The following is a 26604-nucleotide window of genomic DNA, read 5'->3' on the forward strand; positions in this document are numbered from 1 at the left end:
AGGGAATAAAAATAGATTGGAGTACAATAAATGCTCTCTACTGAGTGCACCTAGGATATTTGCCCTTTCTTAGGGCACCCCCCGCCTTAGCGCGATGAGCTCTCTCCCGCTTCCTTTCACTCTCTTCTTCGCGTGCTTGAGCCCGGCACGCTCCTTCACAGCGTTCCTGATGTGCTCCTCCTCCTGCCGTTTCAGCCATAGTTCCTCCTTATGTCGCTCGTACTCGTGGCGTTGGTAAGCTTCCCTCCTCCACCGCATCTCTATATCCACCCACTGCTTCTGGTCCTCATTTTGCTCCATGTCCAGCCATTGCATTAAATCATAGATAGGTGGATGAGGCTAGATAAAAGAAACAAGATGGGAGATTAGTAAGAGAGTGCATGAAATTGTGTGGAAAGTGCCACATGAGTGATCTATTCGCTATACCGGTGGGTACTATACAGTCCATGTCGAGGCTTGTCGTACTGATAGTTGACAAATATGAAGAAGCGTAGGCCATATGTGTAGGATATGTTCTGGGACTCGCAAAGCCTACAAGGTTCGCCACAGAATCACAACGGTGGTTCGACCCCCTAGGAGATGAAAATTCTCCAATATTTCTTGGGTGGGCTTGGAGAGCTAAGGAAGACATTGCAGTTGAGAGAGCCGAGGAAGGAGTGATCTATCCATGGATGAAGGTGGGATTATTTATAATAGATGGGGGTTGGTGTATGGACTGAGTGCACAGGCTCAGCTGGGGGCTGGAGTATAAGATTCCCTGTGAAAGCTGAAAAAGTTATGGTATTGATGCTTCGCAGAGATTCCCTGCGGAAGCTGTTGCTTGGTGTGGTCATTTTATTCTGCAAAAGTTTAGCAAGTAGTTATTATTGCTTCTGCATGTAAGACAGGGAATCCAATGAAATCATTGGGCTTAGAGAAAATGTATTGGTAGAATGATAAATCCCAACCATTTTATTGAAGAAAGTATAATACATCACATATAAGGGTCATCGTAAGCATTTATTACATGTCTGTGGCTACAGTATGTAAGGCAATATACACCGACTCGTACCCTACTCGTACACAATCTTCGACAAGATACAATGGCATGTAGTACTCCATCGCTAAACAAAGCGTGGCTTATGGAAAGACAGATTATCGGGTGCAAGAAAGTATATACTAGGTTGGTGGAAAAGATGGAGGTTTCTCATCCAGATATTCCCAGCAGATCTCTTGAAAGTTGCATCCATGGAGGTAGGGCTTGCTGCACACGTACACATGAAGAGGCGTCTGCCATAGGTGTAGGAGATGTTACTACTTACAATGTCATTACATGTTCAGATTGATGTAACCTATCGCTGCCACCTTTTAAGAGCGTTGTGTCCAAACGCTGCCGACTATTCAGAGTCGCTATAGGAAGGCATCCAATGCATGCACTATCTCCAAATTACATACCTACACTTGGTCCATACACCATCGGGACTTGTTGTATATAAACAAAACTCAATCGATTCTCAACTCACACATCTTCTGACCTCGAATTGAATCGAGACAATGGCGTTTCTTCATCCTCTCGATGGCCCCATCGATCCATCACCTCCACACCCCCATTTAGATATCCATGTCCATGGCAGAGATTTCTACGGAAACCACAATGCTCTTCCTTCCTCGTTTTGGCCACCATGTCGACATGGAGATGATGTTGTAGTCCAGGTTTATGAGCATTTTAGTGACGCAGGCCGTCGCTTCTTCTGTTGTCTACATTTCATAGTACGAACAAATAGTACCTACTTTCTTTCCTATTTTCTCAAAACTATTTACTTATCTCATCTATCACTTTTTCTAGACAGACGATTGTGGGTTCCAGTACTGGATTGATCTGCTGACAGAACCACACATTTAAGAATACATCCGTCACCTGCACATCGTTATCGAGGAACTACATGAACAATTATGCCAAAGAGAGATGCAGGAACATCAGAAGGCACTATATCCCACCTCGCATGGCAGGTTGGAGGAACAACTGTGAGTAATAAGGATGTGTTCTAGCGGTTGGACGAGGATTTGATTTCGTATTTGACCTGCACTATGTTATCATTCTCTAAATATGTGAATCCCAATATGTACCCAGGAGTAACCAAGAGCTTGCTCCCCCACCACCACCGACGCTCTATGGTGATGTGTTACCTTGGCATTTTGTTATATTTTCTTATGCCATTGTCGGAGGGTTAGCTCGTGTCGCAGGGATCCTGAAGGACCCCTTATTAGAGATTCGGCCGGGGCATGATTCTGAATATGTTTGCTGGAGAAATAAATGGATATAAATGCGATGGCAGGTGGGATAGAATGATCTAATGCAGAAAAGAGTAAACGCGCTGGGGGGATTTTTAGACAGGTTCGGGCCACACTGCGCGTAACACCCTACTCATGTGTGGATGCTATAAATGCCCTGAGAATGTCTCTCAGGAATGTGCTGGTTACAAGAATGTTTGTCTATCCTAGAGCCTCGGGCTCCTTGTTCTTCGGTGGTCACAGCTTCTATGCCTGTACGAAGGTGTTCTTCGATCTCTGAGCAGGCGCCAGAGAGTTCGAGCGCTCCTCTGTACCAACTCAGACTCAGTCTCGATCTCAGCTCCTTCTCTTTTTTTCTGTCCGCGTCCGCCGGCTCCTTAAATATCCGCCAGCGGTGGCGTGCCCTGTAACACCCCAAATTTCAATTTTTGCAATAATTTAAAATTTTGCTAGAAATTAAATATGTGGTTGCAATTTTGTTCAATAGAAAAAAATTAATTTCTAAAATTAAATTGTCCTAGGATAATGTTTGATGCATTCATGCCATTAGAGATGCATTAAGGTTTTTATTGAGTGGAAAAATTTGTTAAAATTTGCTAGAAATCGCTCGTTCAAACCCCTATTTGAAAATTGTTGAAAATCAAATTGGAAAAAGAATTTCTAAAAGGAAAAATGCCCTTGGGCCGATTCTTTCTCCCTCGGCCCATCTTACCTCCCCCTTCTCCTTCTCTCGTGGGCCGCCTTTTCTTCCCCGCGCCGGCCCATCGGTCGAGCCAGCCTGCAGCGCACCCGAGCCGGCCCCTTCACCTCTCCCTCTCTGCCGTGCGGGCCCCGCGCAGAGCCGCTCCGCCCGAGCCGTCCTGCCCGAGCCGGCTCCACTTCTTCCACCTCCCGCCGGTTCGTTCCCCTCCGCCGCCGCCTCGCAATCCCGCACCTCCCCGCGCCCTCTCCCCTCCCAAAAACAGCCGAATCCAAAGCCTTAAACCCCATCAAGGTGCCCCCGCCCGTTTCCCCTCTTTACTTCTCCCTCTAGTGCCCAATCAATCGGGAAAAACCGACGCCATTGAAAGCCATGGCCGCCGGCCATTTTCTTCAAATTCCGGCCAATCCTCTTCCCCTCTCTCGTATATAAGCCGTCCATCGTCTCCCTTTTGACGTTCCGCGCATTTTGCACCCATTTCCCCCTCTTCTTCCACTTGGATTTGAGCCCGACGCCATCTCCTCTATTGCCGCCAGTGAGAAGCTCGCCGTCGCTTTGTTTCACCGTGTCAAACCCCTTTTTGACCTTGGTCTTCGCTTCTTTGGTGTCGCAGAACCCCGGGCGACGCTTCCCGACGCTCCTCGTCTTCGATTCGGCACCCGAACCCCCTCCCCGACGTCTCTCCGACCGCCGCCGCCATCCGCTTCGTCGCCCGGTCGCCTCGAGCCCTCTCCGTCGCCGTTTGCACTCGGGGTAAGCTCGCCACCCTCCCCTCTCTCTCCGCCGCCGCTCGCCGTCGATCCCCTTGCCCGGCGACGAGGTTTGCCGCTTCTCCGGCGAGCACCGCCGCCACCGAGCCACCACCACCGCCGCTCTCCTCTGAAGCCGGCAGGAGCCCCCCCCCCTCAATTATCCACCGTTCGATCCAATTTGGAGGGCCATGATTAGATATAGCCTTACCCCTTCACAGAGCCAATCGTGTGTCGCCACGTGTGTTATGTAATCCTAGTCACCAAATCAGCCACCTCAGCGCCACATAAGCCAGCCACCTCATCCAATTTGCCTACGTGGCAGTGCCACATCAGCAAACCTTTACCCAGTAATATTCCTATTTGTTTTAATTCAGGAATAATGGCAAATTTGCAAAACAAACCCCTGTACTTTCCTAAAATTAACCAAGAGCCCATGTCTTTTTGCAGCTACTCCCTAAACTTCTACATATTTACAATTAAGTCCCTCTGTTTTGCAAAAAGGCCCCTAACCTCCCTATTTTTATTTAAAATAAGTCCTTTTCTTTTACAAACGTAACCCTAATCTTGTTTATCACATAACTTTTTGCTCGTAGCTCCGATTTGGACGATTTTTGCGCCCAAATGTTCGTAGCAATGTATAGAATCTTTTTGTAGGGTTTTTTTTTTTTGTCTAGTTTCAATACTGTTTGGTGTATTGTTCTTAGGTTTTTCATGTGGTATGTCTTTTCCGGTCTGTCGAATAGGAGGTGATCAGTTCGAGAATCCGCAAGATCAAGTGTTTGAAGACGTTGAGCAGTACCCTGTCGAAGGCAAGTGTCCTTGAGCATATTTATCCTATTTTAGAATTGCAGGTGTAGTTTTTAACCTTCGGAATGCATGCTTGTCTAAATATGAATCCTATGTTAGGGTTTACTAGTTTTGAATCAATATTTTCCTTGTCACCGTTGTTCATCGTGTTACGAAAATGGGTAGTTTATGCTAGCGTAGTCTTGGTTGGGAAATCTTAATATTGATTAATGAACTATGCAACAATGTTGGGAGATGGTAATTATTTTTGTAGCAACATGGTATAGGTTTTCCCCAACAGAATGGATGGTTTGAGGTGGAGCCTATGGCATGTTTGTGTTTGTATCTGTGTAGGGTCCTAAGGACCGGTTCTTGGGCATGTAACCAAGTTTTGTCCGCACAACCACGAGACCTATATGGGTACGGCCTGGCCAACTAATTAATCACCTTCTAGCTTAGTGGGCACCATAGGTCGGTATAAGTGGCACAAGAGGGGGCTTCTGCAGCAATGTAATTGTCTGTTAGCGGTGAAACCTCAGTGGGTGCCTGCGGGTTGGAGGGAGCTTTGTAAAGGCCTTGTAGTGAGACCCCGACTCCACACCCCAGAAGTTTGGAGCAACAAGGGAATCACGACTCGTGGGGAAAGCAGTGCAAACTCTGCAGAGTGTCAATCTGGTCGATCAGCCGTGCTCACGGATAAGAGCGAGCTTGGACTTCCTCAGGATTAGTTGGGATCAGGGTTTGGTATGGTGAGTTGGGGGTAACCAGGTAATGAAATTATCTGGTGAGTCTTGGTAGTCAGATGGAATCCGATGAGTCGAATCTTTGAATATAGTCGTGTCTTTTCACTTAGTAAATAGGATGCCTGATGTTGGAGTCATAGGCAGATCATAGTTGCTTAGTGCTGTTAGCCAATGTCAAAGTCCATTTCTTGACATAAGCCGCGTATCATGTTTTTTTCCCTACGCTTGCGGAGTACAATATTTGTACTCACACTTGTTGTCCCCTACCCTGCATCCTACCACTGTTCAGAAGCTGGAAACCAAGCTGGAGTTTTCAACGACGACTTTGACCCAGAGTTGCTGTTCTAGGCTGTGTTGCCCCCCGGTCGGCGCCTGTGGAAGATGGAGCCGCTAGCACTGAAGACCCTTTAGTTTTTCCCCGCTGTGTTTTTCTTTAGACCCTCGGGTCCTTTTGTATTAAGTTAAATACGATGTTGTAATAAAGGCACTGTGATGATATTACTAATGATGTAAGCATATGTATGAAACTTGATCCTGGTATACATGTGTTGTGCCCGGTTTTGTTCCTTTAAAACTGGGTGTTACATGCCCCGAATGGGAGGGCACGAGTTCCAAGGCACCATAAATGGAAAAGACAGTCATCATGGCTTCTGCACGAAGTGACAGGGGTTGAAAACGCGCCCCGCGCCCGGTCTTCAGTCGTCATGATGGCGCTGGCAACGGGCGTCGTGGAGAGGGCCCACCGGGCAGACGCAGAGCGGCCCGGCGTGCCCGCCCGGTCTTGTTCGCCTGCCACAGCAGCGCGGTAGACGGAACGCCTCGGGCCTCGCGATGCTATCCCGAGGCGCGCTGGATGGCGCGGGATGAGACCCGTGCATTAAATGTCCCCACGCCTTTCTGCCAGAGTGTGGCAGAGACTGACACCGAGCGTGGCAGGAGCAGTTGGAGGTGATAGGCCACGCGCGCCCTTAAATGCGGCATCGGGCCTTTCACTACTGACACCTCATCGCTGGACCCCTGTGGGGCCACTGACGGGGGGCTTCCTGGGCCGTCGGGGAACCGAGTGCTCGGGAGTCACTGTTCACCTCCCCGGGCACTCGCTCCCGAAAACGCCCTCTCTTGGCCCTCGGGGAACCGAGTGTTCGGGTGTCACTATTCATCTCCCCGAGCACTCTCTCCCGGATTTGACTGTTCGGGTCCTCGGGGAACCGAGTGCTCGGGGGTCACTGTTTACCTCCCCGAGCACTCTCTTCCCGGTACTCGGCTTTCCTGGTCGTCGGGGGGCTCAGGTGCTCAGGGGGTCACTGTTCACCTCCCCCGAGCACCCCTTCCTGGTTACTTGGTCTCCGCAGATCATCGGGGAACCTAGGTACTCGGGAACCACTGTTTGTGGCCCCGAGCGCCCTCTCCCGGAACTTAGTCCTTTTTACCTTGCGGAGATGACCCCCGCGGGAGGGCGCCACGTGGCGGATTGCTGGCCTGGCCTCAAGATTCGGGGACCTCTGGTTCCTGATTCACCGACAGCCGTGTTGTTCCTAATTGAATAAATTGTACCCTGTCATGTAATATTTTATTGTATTTGCAAGTTTTATAGTAGTAGGGTTTTTTTATGCGAAGGCCTTTTATTTTGAAAATTGCAAGTGAACGATTTGAAAGGGGATGTGACTGCACAATGGTCTTCGTTGGTATCGATCGAGAACACAGTTAATAAAAACATGGCTGATAATAAATATCCCACATTAACATCCAACATGATATCACAGACACATAATATAAATACTAGCACAGAGTACACACCAAACAGTAACATGGAGTAATAGTACATAACACCCTGAAACTAACAATGATATAGAATCCTACAGGTTACGTCCCCTCTTAGGGACGACACCCCTAGTCTCATCTATCCTAGGGACCCTGCGCCTCATCTCTCACACATGATCACCTGAGTACGTCAGGCGGTCCGGTGGAAGGACCGGCAGCTCAGGTCGGCCAGCAGGCGGTGGAGTGGCATAGTCGTCCTATGAGGGCCGAGTCCCCAGGAGTGACGCATAAGGTAGCTGCAACACACCAAGCTCGTCGCTCTGTCCGATGATGAAGTCGTAAGCAGGGACTTGACTAACATCCCTGCTAAGAAGCTCCATGTAGCTCCCATGTGCCTCTACTTCCAGGAGATCGTCGAACTCTGCACATGGAACAACAAACAAATCAAGTTACCACCGGTAAACCGTGGCATACGTAACAATATGGAATGCATAAAGCGAATGTCCTACCTGCACTGGGGACGCGAGAGCACAAAGTACCTGCATCCACAGAGGAAGGGTGCATCGCACTGCTGAAGGTGTGGAAGTGGCCAACGGAACCATAGCAGGGGCACCAGCACCAAAGAACGAAAGCCGAGGCACGTGCCACTGTAGTGGGGGTGACCAGCAGCAGTGAAAGACTGTCTCGCCGTCGTAGGGGTCAAAGAGGAAGACAGTGTTGAAGACATCCTCGACAGCTCAGGCGAAAGGTGGAACTACCTGTTGGTGCGGCAGCGGGGTGAAGCTGGCAGACGGTCGTGCCGGCATCTGTGCCGACGCTTGTGGTTCCGTCATAACGTTCGAGGATGAACTGCAGCTCAACGATCTTAAGGACTTCGCCACGTTTAGGATAATCCGGCCAAACGACGTGCTCATCTCGACCGTGGGGGCCTCACCCCCACTATCGAGCCGCAGTCTCGATGCACGTGCCTCGACATCAATCTGGCGTAGTATGTCCCTTTACAAAGATAAACTTTATCTCACCTCATAATTTTTAAGCTAACAATTGAGGTAAATGATGAATCGTGTAGGGTTATTTGTACCTCAAGTGAACGAGCCTGGTCCCTGTGCGTAGGGTAAAGGTCGCGCATATCCGCCACATGTCATGGAAACTCGGCTGGTGTCTACGTCACCCGGACCCGCATCTGACGCACAAACCACGATAGGTGCTCCACGTACGCCTCCTCCAAGTGTGGCCGCTCCTCCTCCACGATGTGCTCGATAGCTACGTCCCATTCTTCAACCCATCTCTGCACACACGATGCAAACGCGCTAGTGGAATGAGCCCCCCTCCGCGTCAACATGCAGAAACATAAGTCCGCGAATACAAGGTTTACATGTGGGCCGTATAAAAATTTAATTACAATGTTACGCACATGTGTATGTTGCTAGGCACCAACCTAGTCAACGGTAGCGGCCACGGCTGGAACTTCCCAAATTGCTGCATCACGCGATGCAGTGAGTACTCCTCGACACCGATGTCGAAGACGAGGGCACGAGTCATGAGCCAATACTCCCGATCACGTAGGTAGAACATCGAAAGTCCAAACAGAGCATGTTGAAGTACCTCGGCCTGCGTGTATAACCACTAGCGCACACAGTCCACCGTCAGCTCATCAAACTGACGAACGAAGTCCGGGTACGCACGGTGTGTCTGCATGCTGGACCAACTCGGTTGTGCAACCTAACTAAGTTAGATAATACAATAAAGCAATCAACATAAACGTACACAAATAGCATTACACTTACCCTACGTCTGCACCACAAGGACCCCATGGTCGGGACATCGATATCGTCTGCACCAAACTGGTACGCGCTAAGGTCCACAACGGGCCTGCTGATGGTGATGCGCTCGTACGACCACATCTTAAGTAGCAAAGGACACCCGTTCAAGATCATGTTGTCGTCAATATTCGTGCACCCGTCGCATAGGCCCCTGTACGTCGCAGCTAGCCCAGCTGTACTGCGCGAGCTCCGCCGGGTCGGCGTCTGCAACCTCTCTGGTGTAGGGGATCATGCTCCTCGAAACCGCGTTGTTGTGGGTCTCGGTGAACATGACTCACCCGATGGTGTCGGGAGACGTCCTCGGCGCCTACTAGTGGGTGGATGGTGTCCGCCTATCAAACAAGGAAGAAGTACAAATATTAGCATCCATTAATAACATAAAGGAGATGAGAAACCATTAAAAGACATACATACCACAAACTAAACGAGAAAGACCTTCGTTGGGCCTTACTTCTCATTCGCTGAAAAAGGCCTGAACGGGGTTACGCTATCCATCCATTGAACGACAGAGAAGCGGCCTAGCATCTCATCCTGCCAGTCCACACCCACGTCCCTAGCCCCAACAGCGGCACCCGCGCAAGTCAGGCCCATCAGGATTGAGACGTCCTTGAGCATGGGCGCCATCTCGCTGCACGGGAGGTGGAACGTGTGCGTCTCGGGACGCCACCTGTCGACAAGGGCCGCGAGGAGGACCCTGTCGTAGCTGAACCGCGTCGCCGCCTCTGAGGCCCCCACCAACGCGTCCACCTCCACAAACCGACACAACGAAAGTAGGCCAGTAGCACGGAACCTGCAAGCATACTACAGTTAGTGACCAATATCGTGTCTAAATCCGTATAGAACTGTAAATTCAAAATTAACAAACCTCGGGATCCAGCACTCGTCAATCCTCATTAGCTCATCTGGTACACGAGGTCGAAGTACTAGGAGTTCCTCACCCTGCACAGCGATGCGGTACGAACGGTGCCTGACGTCGATCTGGGGGTCCAGCAACTCCAGCTGCGCCATACCTGCATGTTCACAAGTTATTTATATTTTTATATGCAAAAAATAAAGAGTAAGAAGTGTCGATTGGTCTTTATTTGTGGGATGAACGAGTAAGCGTCTAGCATATAACATTATATAATACATTGTTCAAATGGTACATAAATATGTGAATTAATCATAACATAACATGTTACAACCTCGAACATTGTGACCGTCTCGGCACTAACACAATAATGTACATTGTGTGCACATGAATATCTATCACACACGAAATTACAACATTAATCAATCTCAATGAGCCGATGAAGCTGACGATCGACGACTACGAGGACGTCTCCCATCTCCAGCAGACCCAAATAGACCTGCTTCTGTGGGGTTCACATTTGAGACACCAACGGTGTATTTCTTGTAAGTGTGTCATGTTCCGTTGCACTTGCTGCACCATTTCACACGACGTCCAGTTTCTACTTCATCCATGTCATTACGGAGCCTCGTAGTCCTACACCACCTTAGCTCATAGAGCCCAGTCAGCTTTTCTTTTCTTTTTAATTTTTTAATTGCTATGATGACGTCATAAATAGTATATATATTACGTAATAAATAGATTTTTATTGTAAAAATAATTCTAATAATAATAATTAGGAAATTGATTTATGATAATGTTTAATAATATTATATATATATATATATATTTAATTCTTTTAAATAGTTTTATAATTCAAATAAATACTAGAAATTTAAGAAAAATCCTAGAAAATCATATTTGGCTTTAGAAAAATTCTAAAATATTTCTAGCAATATAATTTCATATATAGATAATCTTTTAGTCTGTTTTTAATCTTTAGAAAAATATAACTTGATAACCGTAGCTATGTTTTGGCCTGTTCTTTCGCTAGATTGTTTGGAATAATGTGATCTTATTTGTGATGATATTTGTTGTGTGATTTTTTGTTCTTTTTGGATCTTGGTGTTTATGTGTTGTTATTTTTCAAGTATGTCGTGCGTAGATGCCAACGTCCAGGAGGAGCTAGAATGTCTGCAGGATCAGGATTTTGAAGACCCAACTGAGTTCAGTGAAGACAAGTTGTGTTCTTGAACATATCTATCCTAATTTTACAAATATTTTATTTTATAAACATGCATGCTAATAATATATTAGAAATCCCATGAGTTAGGTTTTACCCTACTTTTCCCTTATCATCCTTGTCGCTATAGTATGATTTTGAGTTATAGAAGGGTAGATGATGCTTAGCCTTACTTTAGGATGGAAGTCATGATAAATATTCTATGAACATGATAATGGTCATATGCAACAATGATAAATATGATGAAATAATTTTTGTAGCAACATGATATAGAGATTTGAGCATGTGATATGATCGGTAGGTGATGTACAGTTGAGACAAGTGGTAATCTTGCTCAAATCTAAGGATCGGTTCGTGGGGTGATCTTTATGTATTTATAATATAACCACAAGCCTGGTATGGGACGACAACTGTCAGAGGATGAACTCCTCAAGCGGGGATCCGGAGGGACACCCTTTGAGATTCGGCCGGAGGGATGATTCTAAATCTACCTTGTACGTGAATTAAATGCGAGTATGAGGGATGCATGCGAGACGGATGATCGGATGCTAGTGAGAGTAAATGCTCGAGGGATTTAGACAGGTTTGGGCCGCACGGAGCGTAATACCCTACTCCTGTGTGTGTGCTATTATCGCTCTGGGAATGCCTCTCTATGGATCTTTTGTATTACAAGGATTTATGTCTAAGTCTAGAGATTCGGTCTCGGTGAACCTCTGCTTGGTTTCTCAGACTCGTACTTGAGCTTTGATGATCTTCTAAGTCTTGTGCATCGTATGCTTCTTCAACCGTTGGACTTCTCACCTGTTTTTCTCTGGGGTGCACCTCCCCTTTTATACCGTCGAGGGGGCTTGGCGTGCCTAGAAAGGAGGGCACGGGTCCTTATGAGCCATAAATGGAAAGCAACCATCATGGGCTGCAGCTCGGCGTTGCAGAGGTTGAAAAGTGTGTCCCCAGCCGGTCTTGTCGCCCATTATGCGCGGCTTTAGCCGTTTACAAGAGGGGGGCCCACCGGGCAGCCGCCAAACCACCCCGCATGCCCGCTCGGTCAGAGCGGGCCTGACATAGCAGGGGGGTAGACGATAAGCCTCGAGCCCAGCGACGATATCTCCAAGGCGTGCAGGATGACGTGCGATGGGACCTGTCGCATTAAATGTCCCCACGCCTCCCTGCCAGGCGGTGGCAGGGACTGACAGCAGGCGTGGGGGGAGTGGTTGGAAGTGACATGCCACGCTCCCTCTTAAATGCAGCATCGGGCCTCTCACCAATTGACACCTCACCGCTGAGCCCTTGTGGGGTCCACCGGCGAGGGGCTTCTCAGGTCCTCGGGGACCACTGTTCATGGCCCCGAGCGTCCTCTCCCGGAACTGTGCCTTCTCGGGTCCTCGGGGAACTCGAGTACTCGGAGACCACTGTTCATGACCCCGAGCACCTTCTCCTGGAACTGCCTTCTTGGGTCCTCGGGGAACTCGGGTACTCAGAGACCACTGTTTATGGCCCCCCGAGCTCCTTCTCCCGGAACTTGCACTTCTCGGATCCTCGGGGAACTCGGGTACTCGAGGCCACTGTTCATGGCCCCGAGCGCCCTCTCCCGGAACTTGTATTTCTTAGATCCTCGGGGAACTCGGATACTCGGATGCCACTGTTCATGGCTCCGAGCACCCCTCCCAAAACTGGGTCTTCTCGGACCTCGGGGAGATAGTCCCTGAGGGATGGCGCCACGTGGCATTCTACTGTCCTGGCCTCGGGATTCGGGGACCTCTGGTTCCCATGTCACCGACAGCAACCCTAGCTAAGTAATTTGCTTTACTCTCAGCATAGTGTAGACAATTTAGTGGTACGAGGAATGGAAGAGATGGACTTCCTTAGATCCATAAGGCACAAGAGGGAGCTTCCGTTGTTGATGTGGAATTATGCGGTGGTGAAACCTTAGCGGATATATATGTACTGAGAGGGGTATTATAAAGGTTTTATAGTGGATTCCTAGCGCACACTACCGGATTCCCAACGCACACTTCGGTAGTGTGTAAGAGTTTTTCGTTAGCCAGCGGATGCTCGGTAAAATGGGAAGAAACAACTTATAGGTAAAATACAACATCTGTAGAGTTAAAACTGAATATTTAGTCGTGCTCATGGTCATGAGCGGCACTGAAAACCTACCATGATTATAACTTGATGTTTTGGTTAGTCTGGTCAACTGTGATGATGGGAATCATAGTGGATGGTTATCAGTCATAGTGGTGAGAATTATAATTGATGTGTTCAACTTTAGTGGATGGAATTTTAGTTGAGATCGCTAGTTGTTAGTTAAGTCAAGATGGATGGAATCTTGAGGTGATTTGTTATTCACTTAATTATTATTGCTTTTTAAATATTTTTACTTAAATGTTGTTTCATACAAAATAATCATTTAGCCATATTTTTGTTAAAGCCTTCATATGTGTAATTTTTTTTACAATTTGCTAAGTATGTCAAGTATTTACTCTTGTTATCAACAAACACTCAGTTGAAGAAAGTATCGAGGAGTACGCTAAAGGTGGATTATTCTAAGATGCTTTCTGCGTCGATAATACATGTGTAAGAATCGTAAAGGATTAGAGTCTTTGTAGTTCGTTTAGTTCTGCTGTAATTATTTGGTTTTTCGACTCTTGAATGTTATTTTTTAAGATGGTTAATTCGATTAAGTATAGATATTATAATGATTATCATTAATAAAATCATATGTTAGGGTTGATTCCTAAATTTAGCACTAAAATAAAATTGGTTTGTTTTTTTTTAATCTCGACAGGATAGAAGTGTACATATTTAAATATTTTTACTGTATAACAGTGGTCAAAAGTTTTATAAATTGAACTACGCTTAGCCACGTGTATTTTGGACCAGACGTCGTTATTCCCGCTCAAGAGACACGAGCCAGGCTTCAGGAGATCCTCGCCCTGGAACGCCGACAACTTTCTCCTGCTGCTCCTTTCTCACCCCAAAATTCACATCACCGCCCTCCAGCACCTCACCGGCGGCCGGGTCCTCGCAACCCCACCCCCGGCTCCCTCGATCATCATCAAACAAACCCTCGCAGCATCACCGCGCCGCCGAACGCATCGCCAAAGCCCCCTTACGACCAACCACGCCACCTCGAATCCTTCTCTCCTCGTCGTTGCCCTCCTCCTCCCCCTCCCTCCTCGACAAGTACCGCCAGCGCAGGTCTATGCGGATTCGGGATTTGCATCTTCTTTCGCTGGTACGGATGCCCTAGCTTGCTTTGACGGATTGTTCCAAGGGTTCATGTTGGTTCTGGTCCCCCCCCACCTTTCTTCTCTCCGAGCACTCGATTCCGTATCTCTGTTTCTGGGACGGATTGGGTACTCTAATCCGTCCACTTTTTTGCGATTTTTTTCCCTTAGACCGCCCTGATGGCTTTCGCCCCCCCCTTTTTTTTTTGCAGGGGATGGAGGTGCAGGTGCTGGATTTGGTGTCGTCGGACTCCGAGAACGAGGTGTCCGCGCACTCGCCTGACCACAAGCGTCCCGCACGGCAGGCGGGTTCAGGCCCTGACCGCGTGGGTGGCTGCACAGAGACCGGAGGTCGCGGCACGGACAGCACCTCCGAGCAAGAGAGCGCGGCGAGGTCAGTACATCAGTCCATTGATGCGGTGAAGAAAGGCAAGGAGAAGGTTGGCCAGGGGGAGAGCGCGTGGGCGGCGGGGCCTCCAAAGCTCGGTGGAGAATCGCTGGGTGCTCGTGATGGTGTAATGGGAACTGGGAGTGATCCTTGGAGCGCACTGGCGGGCAAGGTTGGAGGTGGCGGAAACGGTGGAGATGGGTATTGGGGTGATTGGGGTGATCAGCGGCACAACTCGGTTCCCGTGCCGCAGGAGGGATCAGACAGGAAGGGGTTTCACGAGACATATGGACGGCAAGGGCTGTTCCACAATGGCTCGGATGATCCCTCGAAGGGTATTCTTGGTGCCAAACCTGCTGATCCTGTCAACACACTATCACACTCGTGGTATGCTGGCACTAGAGGGGATGATGCTGAAATGTTTTCTCAAGGCTCTCTAGCCACTCGTGAAGTTTCTGGATGCCATGATTTTCCTATGGAAGATAGTAGCTACTCATGGCTGTCAAGGATCAAGGGGCTAAACTTCCCACTTCCTGATGAGAATCAGTTGAGAACTAGGCAAATTGAAGAAGATGAGATGTTTGCCCGCAGGCTTCAGGATCAGCTTAATCAGGAACACCCAGGCTCTCAGCATTCCGAAGCAGTTGTTGCACTGAACTACTTCTCAATCTTGCTGTGTCCTTTTGGTGTCTTTTTCAAGTCTAAACTAAATTTTGTTTCTTAGTTGTTTTTTCTGTTTGTGTGGCTGCTTCTTATGATTTTCTGTGGATGTAACTAATATCTACTTATTGCTGTCATCTTGCAGGTTGATATGACTTTAGCCTGGACATTACAAGAGCAACATGCAGAGCATGCCAGAATTGCTGCAAGAGAAGGCCAGTCTAGCTCGGTAAGCTGTCACGTGGCATTTGAGGGGTAGTTTATGGTTTGCAACAGTCATGTAGACATGTTTATGCATAAGTACATGGTTTTAGTTATTAACTGATATGCTGATCCTTACAATCTTGTTTGAAGTTGTGGAATATCTAGTCAAGCTGCTTAAGTTCTATTACATCTTGTCAACTAAATATTGAAATGGAAAGGATGTCCTAACATCATATCTGCTTATAACCATCTAAAACTCAGCACTTGGTGGGTCAATTATATAGAAACATGTCTCAAAACTGAAAATAAGGTACAAGTATCAGCAAAAGGATTATGACTTAAAATATCACCTGTTGTTCCTATCTTGCGTATTTCCCTGTATTGGCTATGGCATTTCATGCCTATTACTATTCTCATTTATATAAATCCCCATCCCGACCCATTTCCCCGTTCTCTCCTTTTTTTCTCTGGCATTCTATGTCTCGAACTATCTATCTGAATTTTGGTAGCATCCTTTGTTTTCTAAAAAGTGTACTCTTGTTCTCCTCAGAGCCAGAGGGACAGATCAATGGCACACTTGTATTCATATGGCCGGCACTCACCTGCTCAAGGTTTTGCTTCTTGGACATCTAATCGTACTCCGATTCTGATGTCAAGCAGAAGAGATTTGCCAAGAAGCTCCAACTGCCCTCAAATGGAGCAACGCAACGTGAGACACTTATAAATTTATTTCTTGGACCTCCACCTGTGCATTGACATTTGCTCGTTCTCAGATGATTATCTCTCAGTTGACCAGGGGATGCTTCAGAGAAGACATGGATCTAGAAATGGTTAGAACTTACTCTATATTATAGAAGGTCATGCTACTTTGGAATGTTGAGGGCCTTTGCCTTGTTGTCTCTCCTGCTTATCTAATACAGAGTATGCACAGGCAGATTGTGTAGAGCTAAATATTGAGTCCTTGCCTTATGTTGTTAGTATTAGTAAAAATATACAAAGTTGCCATTCAATATTTCAATGCATTAATTTGATATGGAAGGATAGCACCAAAGCGAAAACCAGCTTTCACATCCCTCATCAGATTTCACTGCATCTAAAGAGGATTTTTTTTTTTTTTTTTGCTCTAATAGCTCCTCTAATACATTTGAATATTAACATCGCAACAATCATGCTATGTTTTTTGTTTCGTAACATGTAGAGAATGGCCGTACTGGACTCACTTCAAGAAGCATTGGATAACTGTGGGGACCCATTTTCTCCAGATTCTGATGAGTAAGAACTTACTGTTCTGTAGCATTTTTCTTTTCACACAATGTTGTTCGGGTGGAAATTTTCGTAACCATACATTCACATATTTTTAGAATTGCATACTTGCCGCCATGTTTGATCTATTGCTCTGTATCGTGGGTTGTTTATCTGGTAAAACATTCAGCAAAGTTTCACCGCCATGTTTGGTCTATTGCGCTGTATCATTTGTTGTTTATCTGGTTAAACATTCTGCAAAGTTTCATAGTACTAAAATGTGAATACTCCAACAGCTCATGTGTGCCCTGCAGTAGCTAGTAGGTGGCTCAGATTGCTTATCCCATGGATCCCGTAATATGAATGGGACCCTCTTGATGCGTTGCTTCCTTGCTTGGAGCTACTTCTTAGTTGATGTATATCTATTCTTACTAACAAGTTTTTTCTGTTGATCTCATACTAGTGATGATTATGAGGACCTCATAGCACTTGATGACAACAATCATCACAGAGGTGCTACTGATGATCAAATAGACAGACTGCCATTATCAGTAGTTGAGGTTCGGATTCAGTCTTACTCAGATGGATGTACATTTTGCTTGTTTTAGTAGGCTTAATTTGACACCACACCTTTCCTTTTTTCAGGGAGAAAGTTCCGATGAACCCTGCCCTATATGCTTGGATTGCCCTGCTGCTGGTGATTCCCTCCGGCATTTGCCGTGCTTGCACAAGTTTCACAAGGAGGTACACAGGAACGCTTCAATTGATAAGAACTGTTTTCTGTTCAAATGTTTCAGTTTTACATCCTTAGTGGATTCAACTCTTCTTCTGCAGTGCATTGACAGATGGCTTGGGATGAGGATCTCGTGCCCCGTTTGCAAGTCAAATATAGTCTGACAGTAGGCGTTTTGGAGTAGCTTGAAACACGGTTTAGGTTGATTAACTGAGCAACAGGAAGCATTGATACCGCTGGTGCTGCAACGTGTAAATTTCATTGTTTTTGTGCTCCTCTGCTCCGTGGTTCTCTTTGAGTAGGGAGCATCGCTCCCCCCACCCCCTCTCTTTAGAACTAATATTCGCTCTTGATGTATACCTTTCTTAAGGTGACATGACATGCACAAGCACCTAGCCCTGTGTGAAGGGCTGAAGGTGAGCCCGAATAACCTGGGTCCATATGAACAAAGATGAGAGGCACATATTACAGACTTGTGCTTCCAGATTCCAAGTTCCAACTATCAAACGAATTACTTGGTTCTGGAGTTAAAAATGCCTAGTTTTACTAACTTATCTAGTTTGTCAGTTCCGGTTTGATGTTTGTTGGGAATAGCCTAATAGCTTAAAAATAGATTTATGTAAAGATTCGGTCCAATCTATATAATGACACAAGTTGTAATTCATATGTATCACTAAAGGTAAGAAAGGGATTTACCTCTCTACTCGTGTATATAATGCCCTAAAGGAGTCATGAGAGGTGAAGCTCAGGATCGGTTTATTTTAGCTATGAATTATGAAAAATTAGCTTATAGATTATAAAATTTAATTTTTACAATTTAGTTTTTATAATCCTGTTTCTAGATTATAACAATCTGGCTTTCACTATCTTTTATAAATTATACTATCTAGCTTTTACAATTCAACATGCCCTCCTTCTAGCGATCCACTCCATCTCTCTTCTTGTGGCTTTTTACTCCAACAATATTTGTTGAATTTTTTTAGTGGGGTTTTAGAGCATATAAGCCGTGCTTTTAACAGCTGCTACGGTATACGCGGTGGTGAGCGTGAACATTATTATTAGCACATAACATCGTTATTCTTTCTTTTAAGATATCTCGTCCTTGTAATGTGGTGGTGATTATAGTACTGTAGATTTCTCTATGGCTTAAATAATAGAACTATTGCTGGATTGGTAAGCTGGCATCTTTAATATTAAATATTAAGGTAAACATACACTGAGAGAATATTTAGATAACATTAACTGTTAGATGAGAGATTAGATCATAGACTGGAGAGATAAAATATTAGAGGAGCTTTAGAAGAAAATAACTAAAAATTAGATTGGTTTTTCTTACATGATTACAATAAATATTATACATTACTTTATATAAGAGCCGATCTTAATAATCTAAATGGACTAAAAATTAGATATTAGCGTTGCTACAGTACGCGTGGTGGAACAGTAACACGAATTGATACAGTACCGCAACTACCGTCGTTTGTGAACAGTATTTAGCCCCTAGCAGCGTTGTTGTTGTGATCTCTGCTCCGTGGTTCTCTTTGAATAGGGAGTATATGAATGGTGTAGACTGTAGAGCTCTCCTCCACCCCTTTTTAGACCTTCTATTCCCTCTTGCTGTATACCTTTTTTTAGGTGACATGGCATGCACAGAAGCACCTATACATCAGTTTTGGGCGCTGCCCTGTGTGAAGGGCTGAGGGTGAGCCCGAATAACCTGGATGCATGTGAACAAAGATAAGAGGCACGTATTACAGACTTCCAGCTTCCAAGTTCCAACTATCAAATGAATTAGTACTTGGTTCTGGAGTTACAAATGCCTAGTTTTACTAACTTATCTAGTTTGTTAATTCCACTTTGATGTTTGTTGAATCTCTTCAGTGGATTTTTAGAGTATAAGCCCGACACACTTATGCACACGCATAATACTCGCGCTCACACACGCTCAATGGTTTGTTTATAATCTTAGGCCATCATGTCTGACAAGTAGAGATGCATATTGTTGACGTTAGATGTGATGCACAATTTACTACTAACTAAAGAAGACTTATCTAGAGAATGTGTTGTAGCTCATTTGGTAAGTCATCAGGTGAGCGACAAATCTGTCTATGTTTGATCTCCGCTTGACGCAAATGCTCATCCATGTTCGAGTTGAGTCAGAGTTAAATTAGGTAGATACACATGTAAATGTTCAATAATATTGTATGTTACAGCGCACTAGATAGCTCAAGTCTCTTACTTCTTTCTACGCATGTAGTATGTGGTAATATACATCCCGATATACTTAAAAAAAGATTAATCTATCAACACTGCGCTGGAAAGCAATCCTGGTTTCGAATGCCGGAAAATAGCCTATTTCCGTGGGAATTGAGTTGCGTCATGTATATTACAATGAGATTGCCGTGAAATTTCTGTGCACCAAACGAGGCTTGGCACCTCAGCCCAAAATTTACAATCCATATTCACCCAGTGTGAGCAAAGACGATTAAATTCAAGAGCTTTTAACAGCAATTTCAACATCCGATTCCGACTCTCAGCTCAAAATCCAAACTACAAACCTCCCTCGCAGAAAAAAAAAACTACAAACCTGGCCCAGAATCAGCACCGTCGGAGCGATAGAGTGGACGGCGATCGCGCCGCGCGGGCCGTGCGCGCGGTGCCGTATAACCCGCGGAGGCGACTCGCTACGCCACGCCCACGACGCCGAGCCCCCGCGGCCATGTCGCTGCTCGCCGTCGCCTCCACCCGGGCCGCGACAGTGCGGCCGCGTGCCTTGGCGGCCTCGGGCGAGGCGGCGCCCGCTGCGGCGGCGGAGACGGCGGGGCGCAGGCCGGTGAAGGTGATCCTGCCGAAGGGGAAGCCGCAGAAGTGGTCGACGGGGATGGCTCCGGGGGAGTACGGCGGCAGGCCGGCCACCATCAAGCCGCGCAAGTACTGGTGGGGAAAGGAGGACCTCGACCCCGTGGGCAACACGTACGACTTCATCTGGAACAAGGACTTCCTCCCCCACATGGAGCGCGTCGTCGCCAACGGCGGCGCCAACGCGGCCCCCACCATCCCCCGCCTCGCCCTGGTACCTCTAGCCCCTCAGATTTGCACCCGTACCTTGCTTGTGCCTTAGCTTTAGTTCGGTTCAGCGACTGAACCAGCCCGCGTGGTCTCATTTGTTGCAAAATATGAATTGAGCATTGGTTCTGAAGTTTCTAAGCAGAAATTCGTGTGAGCAGGTGGACGAAGAGGTGGAGTCAGGGCTTCTGAGCATCAACCGCGCGATGAGCCTTGACAGGTTCCTGTCTCTCTCGCGTCACCTGCCTATCAAATTCACTGCTCATCCATTGGTGTTCCTACAGTTGTTCTGCAATGTTGACTAATCTGAGAATGTGTATTGTAGTGTCGAGGTTGATCTGAGTAAGGAGCTTCAGGCGCCGATCTGGTGGCAGTGTACATCACTACAATCCTTATGACTGACTTATTGGTTGCTCTAGATCCTTTTGGATGTACAAATGTAACAATCTTATAAGTTATAACAAATGTCCACCTTTTCTTTATTTTCAAGTATATATTTTGTTCTTTTGATCCCATTTCAGGATGTCATACTAAGGGAATCAAAATCAAGAGTGCAGCAAAGGGACCCTAAGGAATCGACAGCTTGGTCCAGAGAGCAATATCTAAAGGTATATCTTTTTAAGTCATTTTCCTCCACATGAAATCTTCTTTTGGGAGTTGCATGCTGGAAATTTTATATGGTCCATATTAGTATTATTGTGTGCTCTTTTAGTAGAAATATGCATATGTTATCTATCGGTTTTTTACTGACAATGTGGATGTTTTGCAGTTGAAAAAAAGATTGCAGTTGTTCACTTTAGGCATTGGTGGCGTTGGTGTAGTGTCTGCTTATTTTTCACTCTCCTGAAATTGCTGCCAGGTATGTGAAATGCTAAGCTCTATTTATGTCAGAGATAATGTTGAGGAGTGGCCTTCTGGGTTATCACTTTTTAGGATTAATTTATTCAACTGATATCAGTTACTCTTCAGCTTTGGTGCAGGGCTGATTGGATCTTTGGTGTATCTCCGCATGCTTGGAACCAGTGTAGATTCCCTAGCGGGTGGAACTGGAGAAACTGTCAGGTATGTTTCAGCTAGTTATTGCACAAACTGTGTTTGCTGAAAGATGCTCAAATCAAATTTGTTCATACTTTGGTTTAGTTTGGCACAGCTACTCAGTGCTAAATGTAGTTTCTGACCTCATTCTATAGCACTGCTGTTTATTTTTCTTTCCAATGTCGAGGATTACTCAAATTTGACTCCTTTGGATAGAACTAATTCCTTTGATAACCATGGACAGTTAACTGAACATAGAAGCTAAAGATCTTTTTTATTTGAAGATATTTTCCGTGGTCATGTTTCAAGATTGAGATAGATTATGGAGATGTATTTCAGACAAGACTTCCTACTAGTTCTGACCTACACCAGTACACCACACTTTGTTTGACCTGTCCAAACCTGTTTTTGCTGAGATATATGGTTTGAGCAGCATGTTCTTCATGAAGGAAAAACACCGTTCCTGTTGAACTTCTTTCGCTAGGATTTTTTTAGTTTGGTAATCTATCATCGTGCAGGGGCTCAATCAGAAAGAACATGGGAAAAAAACTGATGGCCCTAATGATTCTATGGATACTTTGTTAATCATAGAAAGCGCCCTGTATTTTTTTTTTCTGCAACACTCTTACAAGAGAATGTGACAGCTGACAGGTGACACGGGTCTACAGTAAACAGTAGGCAGCTTCTGGAACTTGCTTGTAACAAAAGGTCGACAACTAAATTTATTATGGCATGTTTGCAGGAGCGCTGCTGCACAACCACGATTGCTTATTCCAGTGTTACTTGTGATGATGTATAATAGATGGAATGGGTAAGCAGATAAATCATTAGTAAACGTTTGGCTTTGACATATTAAAAATATGTGAAAAAAATACGCCTTTTCTTACATGTGTGTCCTTGCCGTTCTGGTTCAGGATATTAGTTCCAGATTATGGCTTCATACACCTGGAGTTGATACCCATGCTTGTTGGGTTTTTCACCTACAAGATTGCTACGTTTGCTCAAGCAATTCAAGATTCTATGCCTGTAGTTGGAAATCGTGAAGATTGAACAGTATTCTATTGAATAGGAAACAAAGGTTGTTACCCTGAGGGAAGATTGGCCACCCAAATAGGAAGGTACCAAGCTATATCCTTTCTTCAGCACGATAGCAATATGTGCCTATGTTCATGTCACCAATATATTTTTTAAGTTTATACTAGTATGCTTGCAGCCAATGCATGTGATTCTGACCATTAAGGATGTCCTAATGGTGCTCTTGAAAGTGCTTGACCTAGACTTCAAGGAACAGACACCTATTCAGATGCTCTACTTTTTGCTGTCGACGGTAGCTTTAATTTGCTATGAGTGTACTTGCAGCTGATGCATGTGATTCTAACCACTGAAGAATTGTAAAGATTTATGCTCATGGCGTCTTTGAAACAGCACTGCTGTAGGCACCTTTTGAAATTGAAAAGGTGGTACCTTGTCTGTTTATCCTGATCCAAATGCTTTATTTTACAGGTCCGTTTAGTAGAATCTGAGCTGGCGCAGTCACCAAGTAGATGAGATGCTCATCGAGGATGCCATCTGAAAATCTTGAGTGGTTAACAACGTTTCCCTCGTATATACTATGACGCAAGTTGGTAAAAAGGTGATGTTGCCACATTCATTCCGTGTTCTACAGAGATCATCAATGTACAAATTTACGTCTCAGAACCTTTACCACAATGACCGCCCAATTGTATGGTTGAATTCACATTCAGAAGGACACATAAGGAGTTTTAGAGTCTAGACCACGGCTGAATGTAAGTAACGCAGGCTTCTCAATATACTCGTATAAAGAAAGTCAGACCTAACGAATGCTGGAATCCTCAAGAAACTCGTTATGTTCAAGAAAAATGTTCGTATGCTTAAACTGGAATGTGGGTGTACATGCCAGGCCGACGTGAGCTAAGTTCGTTTTACCTATGTGCTGTCTGAGAACTATTTGCACTCGCACTTGCACCAGTGGAAACGTGTTTAGAAATGAATCGTAAAAGTTGCGACGACTACTTTAGAAATCTGGGAGGATTTGATGCTAAATGTGAGCGATGCTTAACGTTGACAAGAACAACAAATAAACAGACAGCAATGACAGAAAAACTATCGCTGCCAGGAAGGGACGTCTGAACTGTCGCAGCACTGGTCTCACGGCTTGGGCTGAAAGAGGAAATAATAAAGCTCACCATTTCCTGGAATAATACCACTTACTACATATAATTATAGCCTTCTTGGTGGCAACAAAGGCACTCACCAGTAATTCTGAACACTTTGTCACAAATCATCTATTCCAAAAATGCTTGATAACGACAGGCCCCTATCGAATCTACCCACCCCTTTCACTCCATTGAAGCTGCAGATCTACACCAATTCTGAATGGTCACGGATTCCACGTGATCCATTGAATGTTCCCTGTGCACATAATAACTGAACGCTGCAGCAGAGGTGATAAAAACATGCGAACCAATCGAAAGGAGATGGAGAGTGATTTTCTTTCAACAAATTATGGCTGAATCTGCCACCTCTTGAGTTATCAACCAATTCACCATTTGCCACATAACATCAGGAGCAGTGCTAGTACATTTATAATTGGGATCATCTGAGCTGCCTAGCAAACTTATCATCTCTTTTGCATCTTTTTAAGCAATAGAAAAAAGTTCAGACCTTTTACATCATATCATACCTACAACCTTTCCTTTCGCAGCTGGCCGCGTCCTTTTGGCCACCAAAAGAATCCTAAAATGGTATAAAAAGTAGAGCCTAATAAACCACAAAAGGAGAGGGGAAAAGGGCGACGGGGCGCAGAGGGGCCCCGCAGGACGGCCGTCCCGTGACTGACGCGCGGGCCCGGGGCGCCGGAGCATTGCGTCACGCACGCGGGTCCCGCGAGCGAGAGCCCTGCCCCGAGCCTACGACCGCGAGTCAACGCTCTCCGCCCCGCTCCTCGGCGGCGGAGGACGCGGCCGCCATAGCGGCGGCGGCCGATCGGGCGCTGTGGCGCGGCCTGCGGCGGCCGGGGGACGCGGAGGCGACGCGGCGGAGCGCGCCGCCGGCGGTCCAGTAGCGGCGGCAGGCGCGGCAGAGGTGGCGCGGCTGCCGCACGTTGTAGTTGTTGAAGTAGCAGAACTTGGTTTCCCTGCTCCCGCACCGCGGGCACGGCAGCGGCTCCCCCGTGCCGGCCCCGGCCGCGCTCGAGGCCGCCGCCTGGAGGGGCAGCGGAGGCGAAGGAGGAGGAGGCGAGGCTGGAACCGCCGGCGGGGCGCTCTCCTCCGCGGCGCGGGGCGCGTCGAGGGGCTGGATGACCTTGCCGAAGAGCTTGAACCCGGCGGCGTCGGCTGCGGCGGCGGAGGGGAGGTTGGCCATGGATGGAGGCGGGGCCGGGGCCGGAGCCGGTGGTGAGTAGGAGACGCCGCCGCCGCCGCCGCCTTTTATATACACAGCTGAGGAGGTGGAGATGGTCCTTGCCTCTTTGTTTTCACTTTGCTTAGCATACCTGACTTCTTTGTGCGACCGCCGCTACTACAAACAAGGCATGTGGACGGATGGATCATGCATGGATATGGCCTTCTCTCTCTCTCTCTCTCTCTCTCTCTCTCTCTCTCTCTCTCTCTCTCTCTCTCTCTCTCTCTCTCTCTCATAATATTTTTAGTAATTGGAAGGCCTGGAGTCTGGACTGGAGGATGAACCATGGCATGAAGCAAACAAAAAATTACGAGAAACGCTGAGGAATGTGCCGACATGTGGCCTACAGATTCGGCCGCACAAGGGTGGGAGATCGATCGCTCAGAACCGGTGGGTGCAACTTTCGGCGGCCTTGCCTTTAGTCGTGTTGACCTTGATCTTTTCCTAGTTACTCTAATCGTTTGACTTTTCATGAGAGTTGCTTTATTGTGGACTATATTGGATTGGTTTCATATGGCGATTGATTCTTGTGTGGAAAAAGGCTCAAACTCAGCAGGGGAAAGTGTCTAGTTTAGCCGCTAATTAAGCATCACATGAGAGGATGTGCTACATGGTGGATAGAAAGAGATTGATAGATAGTATCTGGTTCAGAAGCAGAGAGAGAGAGAGAGAGAGAGAGAGAGAGAGAGAGAGAGAGAGAGAGAGTACTGAACTACTGACTGTGTGTGCCGATCGTTTGAGGCGTTGACATTGCCTTTCTCTTTCGTCAATTGTGTGTGCATGACGTTTATCTGCAAAAGATGGAGTTTGCTGCAGCGCGGATACGGACGATCTTCATGAGCGTGAGAGAAGATAATCCTCTTTCTTTTTTGCCCCCTTCCAACTAATGACAAGGAAGATAATTCTATGGCCACGGCAGTCATCTCAAGGCCTCATAAAACTACGATTGCTATACTTTCCAAAGCTTAAAATTCTTTGTGACCAAATCGCCAAAATCAGTCCAAAAAACGTGTACATAATGTCAAGAGCCAAGGATGTTCTCAAGGGCGGATCACCTAATGACTATAGTATGCATAGAATCCGGTTAAATTTTTGTTGTTAATGATCTATCATATCGAAGTAGCTCATATAACACCGATTGAATATAATATTATCTAATAATTAAAGTATTAGATATTTTACTGTGATATAATGATATGTATGAGATATCCGACTATTTTTGTTTCGGGTTAGCAACCGGATGTTCTTGTATAAATAGTATAAGGTTAGGCACGCATGAACAGGTGCCACGAATACATGAGGCAACGTACGTGTGACCCCATCCCGAATGTAAGTTCGAAGCGACGCGTCAGTACAGTCCAAGTTAGGTCGAGCCTGATTTCTCGCCATGCATGCATCAGCCATCCAGCAGTCTTGTCCAATCATGCTATCATGCTTTGGAAGTTCGTCTCTGATCACAGCATGTAATGATAACTTTGGAGTGAAATATCCTGCTGCCATCGCAGTATACACGGCAACTTAATTCATAATAATAATAATAACGTATGCAGGATGTCGTAGATCTGGTTACTTTTGTGTGCAAAAACAAATGAGAACCTTCTTGTCAGATGAACATGGAGTCTAATCTTTTTTTTTTTAATTCAAAGTCAACATCAAGTCTAGCTTGCCAGCAAAGGAACACCCTTGCCTAGCTCACCAAACCCGGTCCTTTTGTGGAA

The 26604-nt window shown here is 46.2% G+C and overlaps 2 protein-coding genes and 1 pseudogene across 3 annotated transcripts; 2 read left to right on the forward strand and 1 right to left on the reverse strand.

Moving 5' to 3' along the window:
- The first annotated feature begins 13806 nt into the window (after positions 1–13806).
- On the forward strand, positions 13807–17916 carry LOC133917129 (uncharacterized). 2 transcript variants are annotated; one of them, XM_062361133.1, is made up of 9 exons: positions 13807–14143; positions 14348–15166; positions 15329–15412; positions 15938–16096; positions 16176–16217; positions 16586–16659; positions 17093–17189; positions 17275–17373; positions 17464–17916. In XM_062361133.1, exons 1-9 carry the CDS (start codon positions 14111–14113, stop codon positions 17524–17526), a joined length of 1470 nt encoding a protein of 489 aa, XP_062217117.1. In that variant the 5' UTR covers positions 13807–14110; the 3' UTR covers positions 17527–17916. The 2 variants fall into 2 exon arrangements, with proteins under 2 accessions (XP_062217117.1, XP_062217110.1); XM_062361126.1 differs by having other exon boundaries at positions 13810–14143; positions 16161–16217.
- Positions 17917–19799: 1883 nt separating this feature from the next.
- LOC133917143 (protein CONSERVED ONLY IN THE GREEN LINEAGE 160, chloroplastic-like) lies at positions 19800–23322 on the forward strand (annotated as a pseudogene).
- Positions 23323–24009: 687 nt separating this feature from the next.
- On the reverse strand, positions 24010–25551 carry LOC133889155 (dof zinc finger protein 5-like). The gene has a single exon (XM_062329628.1). It carries the CDS (start codon positions 24845–24847, stop codon positions 24407–24409), a length of 441 nt encoding a protein of 146 aa, XP_062185612.1. The 5' UTR covers positions 24848–25551; the 3' UTR covers positions 24010–24406.
- Positions 25552–26604: the final 1053 nt, after the last annotated feature.

The sequence above is a fragment of the Phragmites australis genome, chromosome 1, assembly GCF_958298935.1.
Source record: "Phragmites australis chromosome 1, lpPhrAust1.1, whole genome shotgun sequence".
NCBI lineage: Eukaryota > Viridiplantae > Streptophyta > Magnoliopsida > Poales > Poaceae > Phragmites > Phragmites australis.